This window comes from Alosa sapidissima, chromosome 24, assembly GCF_018492685.1.
Source record: "Alosa sapidissima isolate fAloSap1 chromosome 24, fAloSap1.pri, whole genome shotgun sequence".
Classification (NCBI taxonomy): Eukaryota; Metazoa; Chordata; class Actinopteri; order Clupeiformes; family Clupeidae; genus Alosa; species Alosa sapidissima.
The window spans coordinates 14,984,811-14,999,614 of record NC_055980.1 but is presented as its reverse complement, the minus strand read 5'-3'; the positions used below and the strand labels follow the sequence as shown (position 1 = coordinate 14,999,614).

The window sequence follows — 14,804 nt, the reverse complement described above, 5'->3', positions numbered from 1 at the left end:
CTACTTCTGGAGTCAAATTTACAGGTTTTTGCCACGGACTAGTTCTCTCAGGATTAACCCATGACCAATTTTTGTTTTGTAGGCTACTCTGTAAAACTCCTGAAGTTTGAAGATGATCCCACTGTCATTGGTTTGATCCAGGATGGTGATGAGTCTGCTTACAGGCAGGAGGTGGAACAGCTGGTCCAGTGGTGCAGTCAGAACCACCTGGAGCTCAACCCCAAGTACTTTGAGAGCAAAGATTAACCTGTCTGAGTTTTTTGCACTATAAATCTTTGTTGGTGACTGACGACTTGTCCTGGCACTCTGGGATGTGTCAGCTTTGCCCATGTTTATCAGTTTTGGACTGACTTCGACCTCCTGAGTGTATGTCAAGACTTACTGAAGCGTTAACCTTTATACCTAGTAAGTATCAATTCTGTTTATGGGTCCAGCATCACATACCGGTACATCTGTGACAATATGTTAACATGAAATAAAGACAACTGACACTGGACAGTGTATATATTTCAACCAATACACATCAACCAATCAGAATTATGCAGTAGAAAGGAAACACTCATAGGCTACATAATCAGTGTATACTTTATGAAAGATATAGGCTACCTCTGACAATATACTTTTGACAATATTAAATTGGATTGCTTCAACTTGTAACTTACAATCTGATACAATTTAAGTACAAATGATATGTGCAAGAACATCAACACAATCCAGTGACTTATCTAATTGCATATGATGAATTAGGGATAGTATTTAGTAGACCATATCATACAAAGTGAAATGTGTAATACAGTCAAAAGGGACAACAAAATGGCAATCCATTACATCATTCCTTCACTGCAAAATTCAACATTCCTAATCCATTTTTAATGGATACAAATGTAGACATTTTTAATGGTCTCTTCAGTTCACAAGTCTGGGTGATGTTAAAATAAGTTCACTGATTGTAATTATAGAGTTTGATGGTACAGAGATTTCTTGATTGACATTCAGCATGTCAGCTCATTTTACATCAAAAGTAGATGGATCTGAATTCGGAAAAATTGAAAGCTTCTCTGGAAGGGAAGTGGTACTTTCTAAAAGAAACAATTTCCAATGATTTAGCGAAGTGGTTGTTTGGTTAGAGGGGAAAGAGGCAGAACATTCATATTGACCATGACCTCACATTAGTAACATTAGTTCAGCAGTCTTTCAAAAACAACTAGAAAATACATGATCTTTTGTGATTAAATAATTGAGATAACATACGCTTGCACGCATTACATTGTCTGAAAACTTCACTTTTTTATTTGATTATCTCATATTGATTACTGGTACATGAGATCAAACTCTACCCAACATGCATTACGAACACATGCTAGTGGTTAATTGTCAAGTTAATGTTATAGAAGGCACTGCTAGTAACATGAGCATAGCTAGCATTAGTAGGAAAACAAGGCACAGGTTAGCACAGAATTAGAACACAGAACATGTACATAGCAAGTCAGCGTGAAGGCGTGGTAAGCAGGATATGACACGTATGCACCCTATACTGGACATGAAAAAAAGACATGATTTTCTAGGTCACAGGCAATGGAGATGAGAGTAATGCAAGTAATGGCACGAAAACATACATGGCAGGCTGATATGTTATGAAATGTGTACATTTATTTGAGACACTGTAGGGCAATATAGTTTACTGTACTTAAAGCTGGGTGCACACACCTTGTTAAAAATATATTTCTGATATACTGTTGAGAACTATTCCTGCTCTACGCTCTAAAACAGATAGCTCTGGTCCTTGATTATGATGGACTGAATCACATTTGATGCCACTGTAAAACCCAATGCAACCCTTCATGTTAACTGCATTTCATTCTAGGCTACATTATTACTTTCTATTGTAAATGAAATATTCAGGGGGTCAATACAAATGTCACTCAGCAACGCTTATTCTACCGTTCTCAAACTTAGAAAATAAGTAGGCTATAGTTTACACTTTGAATTTGAAAAAAAAGTGTCATTTTACCCAATGCTGTGTTTTCCTATGTTAACATGACATGAAAATAACCTTCATATAAGAGCAGAGACATTAATCAGCACCATGACAAACATAAAGGACATTCAAGTGACAAGTAGTATCCAAGTATTGGAAATGTGAAATTCAATGGAAAAATGAAAAATGTACTACTTGGAAATATTTGGCTATTAGCTGCAGGGCAAAGTTAAATTCTAAATTCTAGTATAAAATAATTTTGGGGGAAAAAAAACTGCTAGTTTGACACACCACAGGATCTGATAATTCTTCTATAAAAACTAAACAAAATATGTTAAACTTGTAAGTGTCTTACATTTGCTGGAAACCAATTGAAATAATTTAACATAAAAAAATTGAATAAAAATGTGTTAAAAATAAAAACATCTAAATGACCCGACATGCGCGTATGCATGAATTGTTGGCTATTAATAACACAAAACACACATATATATATGTATATATATAGTATTGCATGATACTAAAATTATGCTTGATTGATTACACTGATTGCCACGTAGTCCAGTTGTGTCAGCAGTGTCCTGTCAGTCCTTTAGTCACTTCCTCCACAAAGCTTCAGCAGAAGTTTCTTGTAGTCACCAGAGGTGTCACCCTAAAGGGAACAAAAATGACAGCATGAAAACGACAGCAAACGATAACAAATATGTTACTGTCATTTCACCGCTCCCATTTCAAATGATTGTATTTGGAAGAGTGCCTTGGACAATCCATCTTTAATCATGATTGTATTAGGGTCCAGGGTTTTCTAACCATAGAGAGAGATGACGACATTAAACAAATATGTTACTGACGTTTGACCACTCCAATTTCAAATGATTGTATTAGGGTCCACGTTTTTTTAACCGTAAAGAGAGATGTAACATTTCACAGAGAAACTACATTTTCAAAAATCAAGTGGACATTTTGTTTTTTCCTCTACAGTAGAGTGTGCTCTCCCTCATGAAAAGAGAGATAAGTATAAGTATAAGTATATATACTTTTTTGATCCCGTGAGGGAAATTTGGTCTCTGCATTTAACCCAATCGGTAAATTAGTGAAACACAAACAGCACACAGTGAACACACAGTGAGGTGAAGCACACACTAATCCCGGCGCAGTGAGCTGCCTGCTTCAATGGCGGCGCTCGGGGAGCAGTGAGGGGTTAGGTGCCTTGCTCAAGGGCACTTCAGTCACGGCTCGAACCGGCAATCCTTCGGTTACAAGTCCAGAGTGCTAACCAGTGGGCCACGGCTGCGATAAGCGGAGAGCAGTGGATATATTTCACTCACAGAGATGGCATTGTAGAGGGACTTCCCATACTGGCGAAGGTACTCCTGTCGGATGTCCAGCATGTCCACCTCGGCGCGGGACACCATGACCCGGATCAGAGTGCGGTCCTTTGTGCCTGCCCCCTGTCACACCGGAAACACAACACAAACCTTTACATGTGAGTTTGGGTGTGCAGATATGCTCACACATACACTGTACACAACAGGCGTGGTGGTGTACTGATAACATTGCCATCTGACAATCTTATGGACCAGGTTTGATTCCCAAACCCGCTGTTACCACTCAGTGTCACTTGGGATAAAAGTGTTTGCTAAAGACCTTTACCTTAAAAATATTAGTTGTATAGTATATAACTGACATTCAATACCGAAGAGAATAACAATGACATAATATCAACAATAGGAAATGGAGTGACACACTAATCTTGATTTTTATATTTTAGCACTCATCTCAATCTTTCTGAAGTCATGAAATAAATATTCAATGTAAATATTTGAAGACAGTGAGTTATAAGGTCGGTAAGGTCATAAAATGCAAACACGTACAGTCCCCGTCCCCAAGACAGTAGGATGCAGTGCACTAATTAGTCTTAGACGGATAAATTGACCTCCATAATAGTTATGTAAAATACAGAATGATCTCCATAAACAAACATGGATGATTCAGCTCAATGTATCCACATGTCACCCGATTGCAACAGTTCATGCATGAGAACTTTGTGTGTTGACAGACGTTGCACTTGGCCTGCCATTTAAATTAGGGCCCATAGAATGACTTCCATAATAAGGCTCCTACTCACCGCCATGGCTTTGTGGAGCCTCTCAGCAAAATAACCAGGCGTGTTCTTGATGCACTTCACTGGAAAGCAAACCAGAAGGAGACATTAGATTAGGATATCGACTCAGCACACTTTTCACTGTGTAGTTTATGAAACCTACTCTGCACCCTCTCCACCTCATGTTGTGGATGTGGGAAGGTTGTGCTGTTGTTGTTAAGATTAAATTAAAGCTAGCTTAATGCTAACATTAATATATGAGATGGTAGAGGTCTCAGTCAGGTAAGGCTTTACTGTTGAAAAGATTATTCTTGCCATCTGCAATTAGTAAAGCCAACATAGGAGAATGGTTTCAATAGTTTTGCATTACCCATGTATTTGCCTTTTTAGCCTTTTTTGAGTTTATTTATTTACCAGTAAATGTAAATGTGATCTAATCTAATCATATCTAAGATACTAGTATTTACAATGTAACAGGTCCCAAAGCAGACTGGAGCTGCTTTGATTGTGTGTGTGAGAGTGTGTGTGTGTGTGTGTGTGTGTGTGTGTGTGTGTGTGAGAGAGCGTCTGAGTGTGTGTGAGTGTGTGTATGCACTTACCCACAGCAACCATGCCATCCTCCAGATTCCCAGACATCTCTCTGCATATGCTCTTCTCAATCTCTCGCCCACACATCTGCTGGTACTCATGGAAGACTGCAGACACATCAGACATGTGTTAGAAGGTATACACTATTACATGCTGGTAATTACTACCCTGATGTTTTAACATGAACTGGCACAATCTTTTGGCATAGAACATGCCTCACAGAGCCACAAATGCACAAGCATGAAATGTGCAAGCAATCAGCATTGAATGTGCATCCCCTTGTTTGTTTTTAGAACAAATGACGCAAGTTTCATTTCTTACATCCCTCTAAAATGTCCAGACCAGCATCAGGCGTTTGTGTAAACAATAACTTATTAACTTACCCGTCAGTCACGTGTCCTGTGAGCTGTTTGATCAACAGGAAAGTCTATGACGTTGCTTACAGATGTAGGTTTTGTGTATTTAAGAAATTATAAATTATAGATAAATTCCCTAGGCTACTTCAGTTCACTGTGATTTAGATTAATGGCCTTGATAATCAATACCTACACAAAAGAATGGCTTTGGTAATGTAAGCTCATAAGTTCTAGTATTTCAGGGTGAGTGTGCTGTTACAACACACACCACAATGGGACACTGCCCGGGATCACAAACTGGACCAAAATCAGAGGGCAGTCAACAACGCTGGAGATTTCAAAGAGCTGTTTGTGGTTTTTGGTTGACCCATAGGACACATTTTCATAATATTCCTTTTTTCTTGAAGCATCTTGAGTTATTGTTTCTGTTGTTTTGTTGTTGTTGATGGTGTTTATCAGGGGAAGGGAACCCCGAGAACTAAACAGCCAGAAATGTGTCTATCTGCGGCGCCAAAAGCTTGTAAACTTGTTTATCCGCAAATGCCAAACAGGAAATCACTCCTTTAAATTCCCAGATTTTTTGGACACTACAGAGAGGCATGACTTTGACTGTGGTGTGTGTCTGCTTCACGTCTTCTAATGGGCCGGTAAACATGCTTGAGAGCTGAGCAAAGACCGCATTTGGTGATAGCGAATGGTGATAGCGTAGCGGCTAAAGCCGGGTTCACATTGTATGCAGCATGCGCTGCACTCGCCGCTAGATTGCTCTTGGTTGAGGTAATGTCCCAAAGATTTTTTGTTGTGCTTGCCGCCGGGCAAAATACGCACAATACCTATGATGTTCAGCGTGCCGCGCGTAAAGTTCAACATGGTTTAACTTTGACCGCGGCACATGCAAAAGTGGCTAAACGGCAAAATGCTGTTTGCGCTGTGCTTTAGTCAGCGTAGCGGCAGGCCAGTTCTTGCGTGCACAAGCCATTGACAATAATGGGTTTCATAGCGCAGCGCTGCCGCTTGCGCGTACAATGTAAACCCCCCTTAAGGAGCTGGGCTAGCATGCAGTAGCTTGCAGTAGGTTCAAGTTCCTCTGGGAAGAATGACCCGTTATAATTGTAGTCATGCCTTGCCATGCCTTGCCTTGCCTTGCCTTGCCTTGCCTTGCCTTGCCTTGCCTTGCCTTGCCTTGTAATAATTGTAGGTTGTTTGTAATGCAAGTCGACAGTCAAATGAAGAAAATGAATAAGCATTTACCTGCTCTCAGGTGGGGCTTGCTGCGGGCACACAGGATGGCATTGAACTGGGACTCATCCGTTCCCACTTTGTTCTCTCCAGCCGAATACAGTTTCTGACACAAAAGAAAACATATTAAAACGGTATTAGTATTAAAACGGCCATGCTTGCTTGTATAATGCATACAAAAGGTGATGACTGCCACAGGTCATGGATGTGGGATATTTACATAAATAACTTTTACATTTTTACATTACAAATAGATTTTTTGGTAATTTGGTAAATCACCTGGGCATCCTGCTTTGCCAGAGAGATGTCCACATTTTCTCTCTCATCACGGTTACCCTACAAATGTGAAAACAAAATAACAAAAAGGATATCATTAAATGTAGCTCTAATACAGAATACAAAGACATTGTACTGTATGTTAGTTCCTACGAATTCTGTACAGAGTACTACCGAACATTATCAGTTCTTTAGATAGACATTTATACATTTAAAAGTATGCCCGTCTATAGTAAGTATTAGGTCTGGAGTGATGACTCGTGAATCTTGCAGTTCTGGGTCTGTATGTTCTTGGAGGGAGCAACAGGTGAGTTTACCTGAGAGAGGGAGATCAGGAGCCTGCGGAAATGTCCTGAGGTGTCACTGCTGATCGCGTCCTCCAGAGACTTGCCGTACTCTGGAAGAAAATAACAAACATTCATTCATCAATCGTAAACCAACAACAGGTCAAATTCTCTCATGATTCAAACTATTAACTTAAAAATCCACCATCAGCTGTCCTGTTGTTTCTTTTTTCAACCTTTAAAGACCTACACAAAAGAGCCTCAACTGTACACGGAAATGCAGCCGGCATACACAAATGAAGGGGACCCACCCAAATGTTTGAAGTCAGCGACGTGCAGAAAATAAGTTAGTACACCTGTGAGCTCACCTGCTTTATAGATCTGGTTGATCTGTCGGATCTCTTCATTGTTGCGGGACGACAGGATCTCAATAAGACAAGCTTCATCAGTTCCAGCTCCCTGTCCAAAAGAAGAATATCTGTGGTCTCAGAACAACCTGGAACAACCTGTTATGTTTCCTTTCTCTTAACAACACCCAGTGTAATTACATACACTCTTGCTTTATGCTTTGCCAACAAGGTTTAACACCCTGAGGTAACGTCAAACTTGTCATTAAAAAGTCAACAACTCCTTGGGTGTAGCTACCCTGGTAGTGTAATTTAAGATATAGCGGAGTTGACCTTTGCTCAATAAGATACTAGAATGAAATACAGGTCGGCTCTATGTAAATGCCAGAGAGATGGTTCTAGAAGATCTTTGGTAAACACTAGCGATGGCTACAGGATGAATGAGTACCTTGATGGCTTCTCTCAGCTCAGCTGCATCAAACTTGGCTGGGGGCATCACCATTGCCAGCACCAGGTTCTCAAAGTTTCCAGTGAGCTCAGATTTCAAGTCACGCAGAAGGTCCTTAGAAATAAAAGAAAGACAATAACAAGACTTGTTAATTGGGCACCTTGAGGCAGTGCTAAATGTTAATGTCACTGTGTGAATAAATAAAAATAGAGGAATGGAGGTGAATTAACACCTACACTATAAATTCAGGGCCAGATGTACGTACGCTCACAAACGTAGCCAGTGCCATGGACAAACCGCAGATAACGAACGCTGTCAGACCCAAGTTTACATCGTATTTATCAAACTTTCAATTCATAGTGTAATCTGCGCCTTTCTCTGCCTTTCTCCGTCCCCTACCGCAACTAATGTCCACAACTGAACGGCAGAGCTACATACAAGCGCAGTTGAATGAAGTTAACTGATGACAACATTAAAATGAATCAAACGTTTAGTGATCATGAAATAATGCAATACATGATAAGATGTCAACAAGCAGGGAGATAATGAAGATCAGTAGTTCTACTCAAACTACTTGTGCACGTAGGCTATGGAAGATTGGTCAAATCTAGCAAGAAAGAAAGTTTAAGTGAATGATGTGAAAGTGTAAGTAAGACATTCGAAAGGCCAACGAAAGTTAAGGTTGCTTTTGATATAGTACAAAGACACAAAACTGGTGCTCTAAATAGCAATTCTGTGGTCTTTGAAAGGTTCTCTTATTGACGCATTTAACTGCAATTTGGATACAAGGCGGAAGTTTTTAGGCGCAGAATAGACGTGCGCTTTCACAAGCAGTTTTTGTACATAACGCAGAATACATAATTAGGCACTCTTTACACCTCCCCTCCCATCTCTTATGCTAAACTTTCCCCCGGATCCTCCCACGAATGCATAACACGGAAAAGCGCAGTTTGCCATTTTCAGCTCCCGTGAGAGGCAGTCGGCGCTTTGACCTCATTGCGGCCTGTTTGTACATACTTCGCAATGTTTTTACACGCACTTTGCGAAACAAATACGCCTGAAGTGGGCGCAAAAGCGTTAGTACATCTGGCCCTCAGTGTTTACAGACATGCATCGATGAGAGAACCAGTCCCCGGAGGCTATTTACAGTTTTTTTCTGAATGCTTAAACCTTAACCGTGATTCTTATAGCACATTTATAGTTCTAAAACTATTAATACTTATAGCAAAATCACTCACTGAGTTTGTAAAACTAAAAGCACAAACGCTGCTTTGCACTCAGTTTGCAATTTTGTAACACACACTTTGCAAAACTTTGCCATACCCATACAATTCACTGTACTGCACTCTTTTTGCGGAACTGTAAACACAACTCATTGCTTTACACTCAATTTCCAAATGATCAACACACTCCTAGCAAAACTATACACATATGGCTATTATTTACACTATTTTGCCAACTGTCTGGCACACTGTCACATGTGAAAACTGTTTTAGATAATTAGTACACTTTGGAATCAGTCTAAGCACTATACATAAGCAAATTGCAAATAATTCCATAAGGCTACGAGAAATACAGCAGCGCATAATTGAGGATTGGACCACCTTCCAAAACATACACAATGTGAGCATCTCTGTATTATGACTTTTGAAAGAAACAGTGAACGTGGAAAAAAACCTGCTATATGACTATGTGCAGGTAAGCTATAGTATCATTGGTACTGAATCTGGAAGTGGATACTGTAGTGCTGTGCATGGGCCTGCAGTGCTGCATTTGTTTTGTCTTGTCCAGAGTGTGATGGAGCTAGAGGCAGATGCCATGGGTCCATGAGCTACTTTTTGTGGATGAGGCAGGTTTTACAGTAACTTCACTAAAACAAGGAGACGTGGCAGGAACATTACTGGACACCGTGCCATAATCAAAGTCCCAGGACAACGTAACTATGTATGCAGCTATAAGTCAAAATGGTGTTGTTCACCATCATGCAACCCTGGGCCCATATAACACTGCACACATTACAGTATTACATTCCTGGACACCTGACATAACCTCTTACATGACGTGCTCACTAATGTTCAGAGACCAGAGCAGACCAGATACGTCATCATATGGGACAATGTTAGCTTCCATAGGGCTGCTTTGGTCTGCAACTGGTTTACAGAACTCTTCACTGTACTCAACCTCCCCCCATACTCTCCATTCTTAAATCCAATTGAAGAGTTCTTCTCTGCCTGGAGCTGGAAGGTCTATGACCGTCATTCCCATCAACGCATAGCCCTTTTACAGGCAATGGAGGAGGCATGTGGAATATTGACCAGGCATCATGTCAGGCCTGGATACGGCATTCCAGAAGATATTTTCCCCGGTGCCTTGGACTAGAGGACATTGCATGTGATGTAAATGAAATTTTGTGGCCAGACCCAGGGAGACGACACGATGTAGATTGATTTTTTTTTGTCTCAGTGAAATTACTATTTTGTGTTTCGACTTTGTTTTGCTGTGTGTAAATAAACACCAATACTTGATGTTTGGATCCCTGTATGTTTACAGAACTATGACAAAAGTATGACCTCAAACTGACATAGCCTACCTTGTGCACAGAGAAAGCAAAAGCCAGATGTGTTTTAATACCATCAGTGTATACAGTAGTTGGCGCATTGTGTGCTTATTAATGTGATGGCTTGTGTTAACTGTTTGATACGAAAATACCATTTTTACGAAGGTGTGAAAAGTTAAGCAAGGTTTATTAGCTTTTGCAACTACAATGTTGGCTGATTTGGTGAAAGGTTTTCTTATTTGTGTGTAGAGTTTTGCAAAAATAGCCAATAGTGGGCAGCCGTGGCCCACTGGTTAGCACTCTGGACTTGTAACCGGAGGGTTGCCGGTTCGAGCCCCGACCAGTGGGCCGCGGCTGAAGTGCCCTTGAGCAAGGCATCTAACTCCTCACTGTATTTCTCCCAAGCGCCGCCGTTGTAGCAGGCAGCTCACTGCGCCGGGATTAATGTGTGCTTCACCACACTGTGTGCTGTTTGTGTTTCACTAATTCACCGATTGGGTTAAATGCAGAGACCAAATTTCATCAAAAAAGTATATATACTAATATATACTAGTTACAAAAAATGTGCTTAAGCAATCAGAAAAAACTGTAATAGCATCATCTGATAGCAAACTTTGTTGACTTACTTTCCCATAAGTGGTTTTGTAAGCTGCCAGCAATGGCGCCCGCTGCTTAATGGTACGACTTCCAAGAAGTTCAATGATGGCATTCTCATCAGTGCCTGAGGAGACAATATGAGCTGCGTCAAAAAAAAGCCTCAATAACAGTACATATTTACTTTCAACATAAACCTACTGTTCTAGGACTTTGTTATGTACAAGAATTATGTTACATTTAAAAGTAAGATCTAGAGGTTGAAGCTTGAAACTTAATGGACCCGCATTTGACAGGTTCATCTTCACATAAAAAATATCTTTCAGCAAAGACAGAGTATACATTTTAACCTTGGCAAGAATGTCCCCCAAAACACATCTCTAAACACTAAGCAACTGACCGAATCCTTTCATGGCTTTCCTGAGAACCTCAACATCTCTCAGTGGATCTGCCCCGGGGAAGTCCTTCATAGAGCCCCGGTATCCTTTCTGTTTTGTAAAGTAATGCAGTTTACAATATCTATGTAGAGTAAAGGCGAACATTATGTTGTACATTTACATGTAGATATACATTTAAAGACACACATGGTAATGTGGCAATCTTGGTAATTTATGTTAGAAATAAAAACAGAGTTATGGTGGATTACTGTAGTTAAACATTTAGGACCAAATACTTGGTTTGAGGAAGTAGGATTTGGTCATATGGTTTAAGCGGTAGCAGAATTTGCTGTTGTAGAGTCTGCACAAACGGAATAAATTCAGCACTTCCTTAAATCTGGTTTAGAATGTTCTCATCTGCCATATCACATCAAAACAAAATAATATTCCTTCAGAGGAGAAAATTAAGTAGGATGATGTCATGATATCTTACACTTATGGCGGGCACAGCTGGGGTGGATGGACCAGGCGGGGCACCACCTCCATAGCCTGGCATGGAGGGATTGGGCACAGGTGCAGGCCCTCCTGGATAGCCTGGCATAGGCTGCTGTCCTGGGGCAGGGGCTCCTGGGTATCCCTGGGGCATGGCTCCTCCTGGCTGAACGGAAACACTATGACTGACGGCAAAGTTGATTTTTGCACAGAGGCAAAACAGCCACCTTAGTAATCAGCAGGGTTCAACAGGGTTCAACAAGTAATGGTCCACTGGCCCGGGGGCAAGTAAAACCGCATGTTGGGCAAATTGGTTGGGCAGTCACTAGCCCACAGTTTTTTTTTTTCGCCAGTTACCATCAAGAGAAAGCTAAGAGCTAAGCATGTTTCCACTAAAATAAAGAGGGATCTCATTACAATGTAATAAATTAACAGCTTTCTGTAAAAGTGACTTTTCTAGGTCAATAAATATATACAATGGATCAGTACAAATCTGATGGCCTGAATAGGGGAAAGATGTTATGTGTGACACTGGCAATTAGGCGTTATTACGGTAAAGCTATCACAAACAGAGAAGTTGTGAGTTGAGCAACCACAAACAGACCGTTTGAAAAGTGCCACAGACAAGTCACTTGGGAGACAAATGGAAAATACCATGTTTGGACTATGAACCAAAGATTCTAGAACAGAGTAGGCTCTGTTCTAGAATCTTTGCTATGAACTATGACTAATTCTCATATGTATTACTTGACCTTTCACTCAGACTCATTTGGTTAGGAATATAGATACTTACTGCTCCATATCCTGGCGCACCACCCCACCCACCTGATACAAAAAAAACAAAAAACAAGTTTAGCTAGTGTCATGTTTTTACTAAACCATGTTAACGTTGGGTTTGTAACACACACACACCCACACTTTTTGTTGGGCTTTCTGAATAACTTTACTGTTCTCTTATATTCTACGTGAACAGAGAAAAAAAACAGTTCTTGTGAAAGAGAGCCTCTTTTACCATTCATTATGTTATAATTTCATAACATGCCTGCCCTAAGAGGACATCAACACATTTCCACAACCAGCTGGCAAACATCACATCAGAAAAGCCCAACTGAAGTCCTACCTGCGGCAGGAGGCATGGAGGGATAGCCACCCTGCTGGGGTGGATATCCACCAGCCTGGGGTGGGAAACCGCCTGCAGCGGGCGGATAACCCCCAGCCTGGGGAGGGTAGCCACCGGCCTGAGGTGGGTAGCCACCGGCCTGAGGAGGATAGCCCCCTGCTTGGGGTGGATAGGCACCGGGCTGGGGTGGGTAACCTCCAGCCTGAGGAGGATAGCCCCCTGCCTGGGGTGGGTAGGCACCGGGCTGTGGTGGGTAGGCCCCTTGCTGTGGGGGGTAGCCGCCAGACTGAGGGGGGTATCCGGGGTAACTCATAGCAGGGATCCTGTCAAAAAGAAGAGGGCTACAGTTACCAAGGACTCTGTCCACTGCCAAGGGACAACAACTAGGCCTACAGGAGAGACAGACATCTGACATCGGACATTGTTTAAAGCATGTTTCCTCTGAACATTACAATGTTTGAGGTTAAATATGCCAACTCTATGAGCATTTCATTGGCTTAGTCTGGATAAGATGTAATTGAAATATAACCTATTCTGTAGGACTTTTTAAAAAGTGTGTTGACATTTTAGAACAGGCCATTTAAGTTGCACCTTTTGGCAGTGCAACATGCCATTGTTTTGTTAGCCATGCAACCCCTACCCAGAGCCCCCAATGACCCATAGACAGTAAAACCCCTAACCCACCACCAGGAAAGACCATTCCCTGACAAAGGTCGTCTATGGAAACACCCTCCGCCCACACATTCCACTAAATAAAAGCCGTCGTACAGGCAAAACACCTTTCAGCAGGCAAAATTCAGCAGATTTCAGTCCACTGGACGTAACAATTGACAGTGTTTAAGTTAAATTCTTCAATGAGGGACGGATCGAAATAAACATCTTGCCTGTTGTTGTGCTACAATGTTGTCAAAAAAAGAAAGTTAGAGCGAATGACGCTCTGGCCTAGCTCACTGCTAATGCCCTTGTAGCCTATACAAATTTGTGTTTATGAATAAGCAAACTACAATTTCAGTTGGCAACCTGTGTTTGAACGATCTTACTTAGTGGTCGGACTATATATAGCCTATGTTTTACAGGGCGTAAGTGAGCTTAGACCTTATGAAGCATCCGATAACAATTTAAGATGATGGCAACGAACAGCAAAGCAAAGAACTCTGCGCGTAGTAGTAGCGCACCCTCTTACATAATAGCTATGGGTGGAACAAGGAGAGGCGAAGTTGAATAAGATAAAAGTCATCGCAACAATAACTGAAATTACATAGGCTATATATCACTTCATCCACTAGCTTAAGGCGCAATACATAAAGGAATCAGTTCCTGTAACATAAGACGTGTTCGTGTCACTCACTTAAGTTAATTAGCTCCACACGTCAATGCAATAAGAAATCGAGGAAGTGTTTGAATGTATCAAACATTCTAACATTTTAATGTAGCAAACATAGTCGCGACACATACGGCTACGTAGTTACTTCAAACTATAATGTATCCTACACCATACTGCGAACCCTTTGTAGGAAATTAGATGCTTACTTGTTTGAAATATGTAGCCCACCTTCACTGCGGAGACGAGAGTCAGGAAGAGTAAGCTGCGCTACAGTCAGTGATTGACTGTTGACGTGCGTGGGTGGGTCCTTCTGTAATGGTCTACTCTAATGTAAACACCCTTCCCGTGAATCTACCTCAATCCTCATTTGTCAGATGCACTACAATAATGGCTATGCATTCAGCGATTGTTGTTGTAAACTTGTCTTATGTTGGGCTATATAGCCAGACCGAGACTTGGATGGTGGGTCATCCGTATTTGCTGACGCACTGCTAAGCCTTTAATGGACCCTCAGAAAAGAAGTAGGCCTATAGCTACTAGCCTATAACCTGTATGTTTCAGTCTACAACAGTATGCATGTAAGGTTAGGCCTGTCATGCACAGTGTAGACTATGCCGAAAACAGATCTATAATAATAATAGAACAAACATAAAATGTTGGTTACCTCAGGCTAATTATATTGTAATATGAAGAAAGCATAGGGCCTTAGGCTACAGTTTA

General features: G+C 41.1%; 1 protein-coding gene across 1 annotated transcript; it reads right to left on the bottom strand.

The window, feature by feature from the left end:
• Positions 1–486: 486 nt before the first annotated feature.
• Positions 487–14,445, bottom strand: anxa11b (annexin A11b). Its single transcript, XM_042082186.1, has 15 exons — positions 14,291–14,445; positions 12,761–13,083; positions 12,434–12,465; positions 11,642–11,806; positions 11,172–11,259; positions 10,804–10,898; positions 7,621–7,734; positions 7,194–7,284; positions 6,859–6,938; positions 6,545–6,601; positions 6,278–6,371; positions 4,682–4,777; positions 4,107–4,165; positions 3,307–3,429; positions 487–2,630 (listed from the first exon to the last, which is right to left on the bottom strand). Exons 2-15 carry the CDS (start codon positions 13,071–13,073, stop codon positions 2,571–2,573), a joined length of 1,467 nt encoding a protein of 488 aa, XP_041938120.1. The 5' UTR covers positions 13,074–13,083; positions 14,291–14,445; the 3' UTR covers positions 487–2,570.
• Between the last annotated feature and the right edge of the window lie 359 nt (positions 14,446–14,804).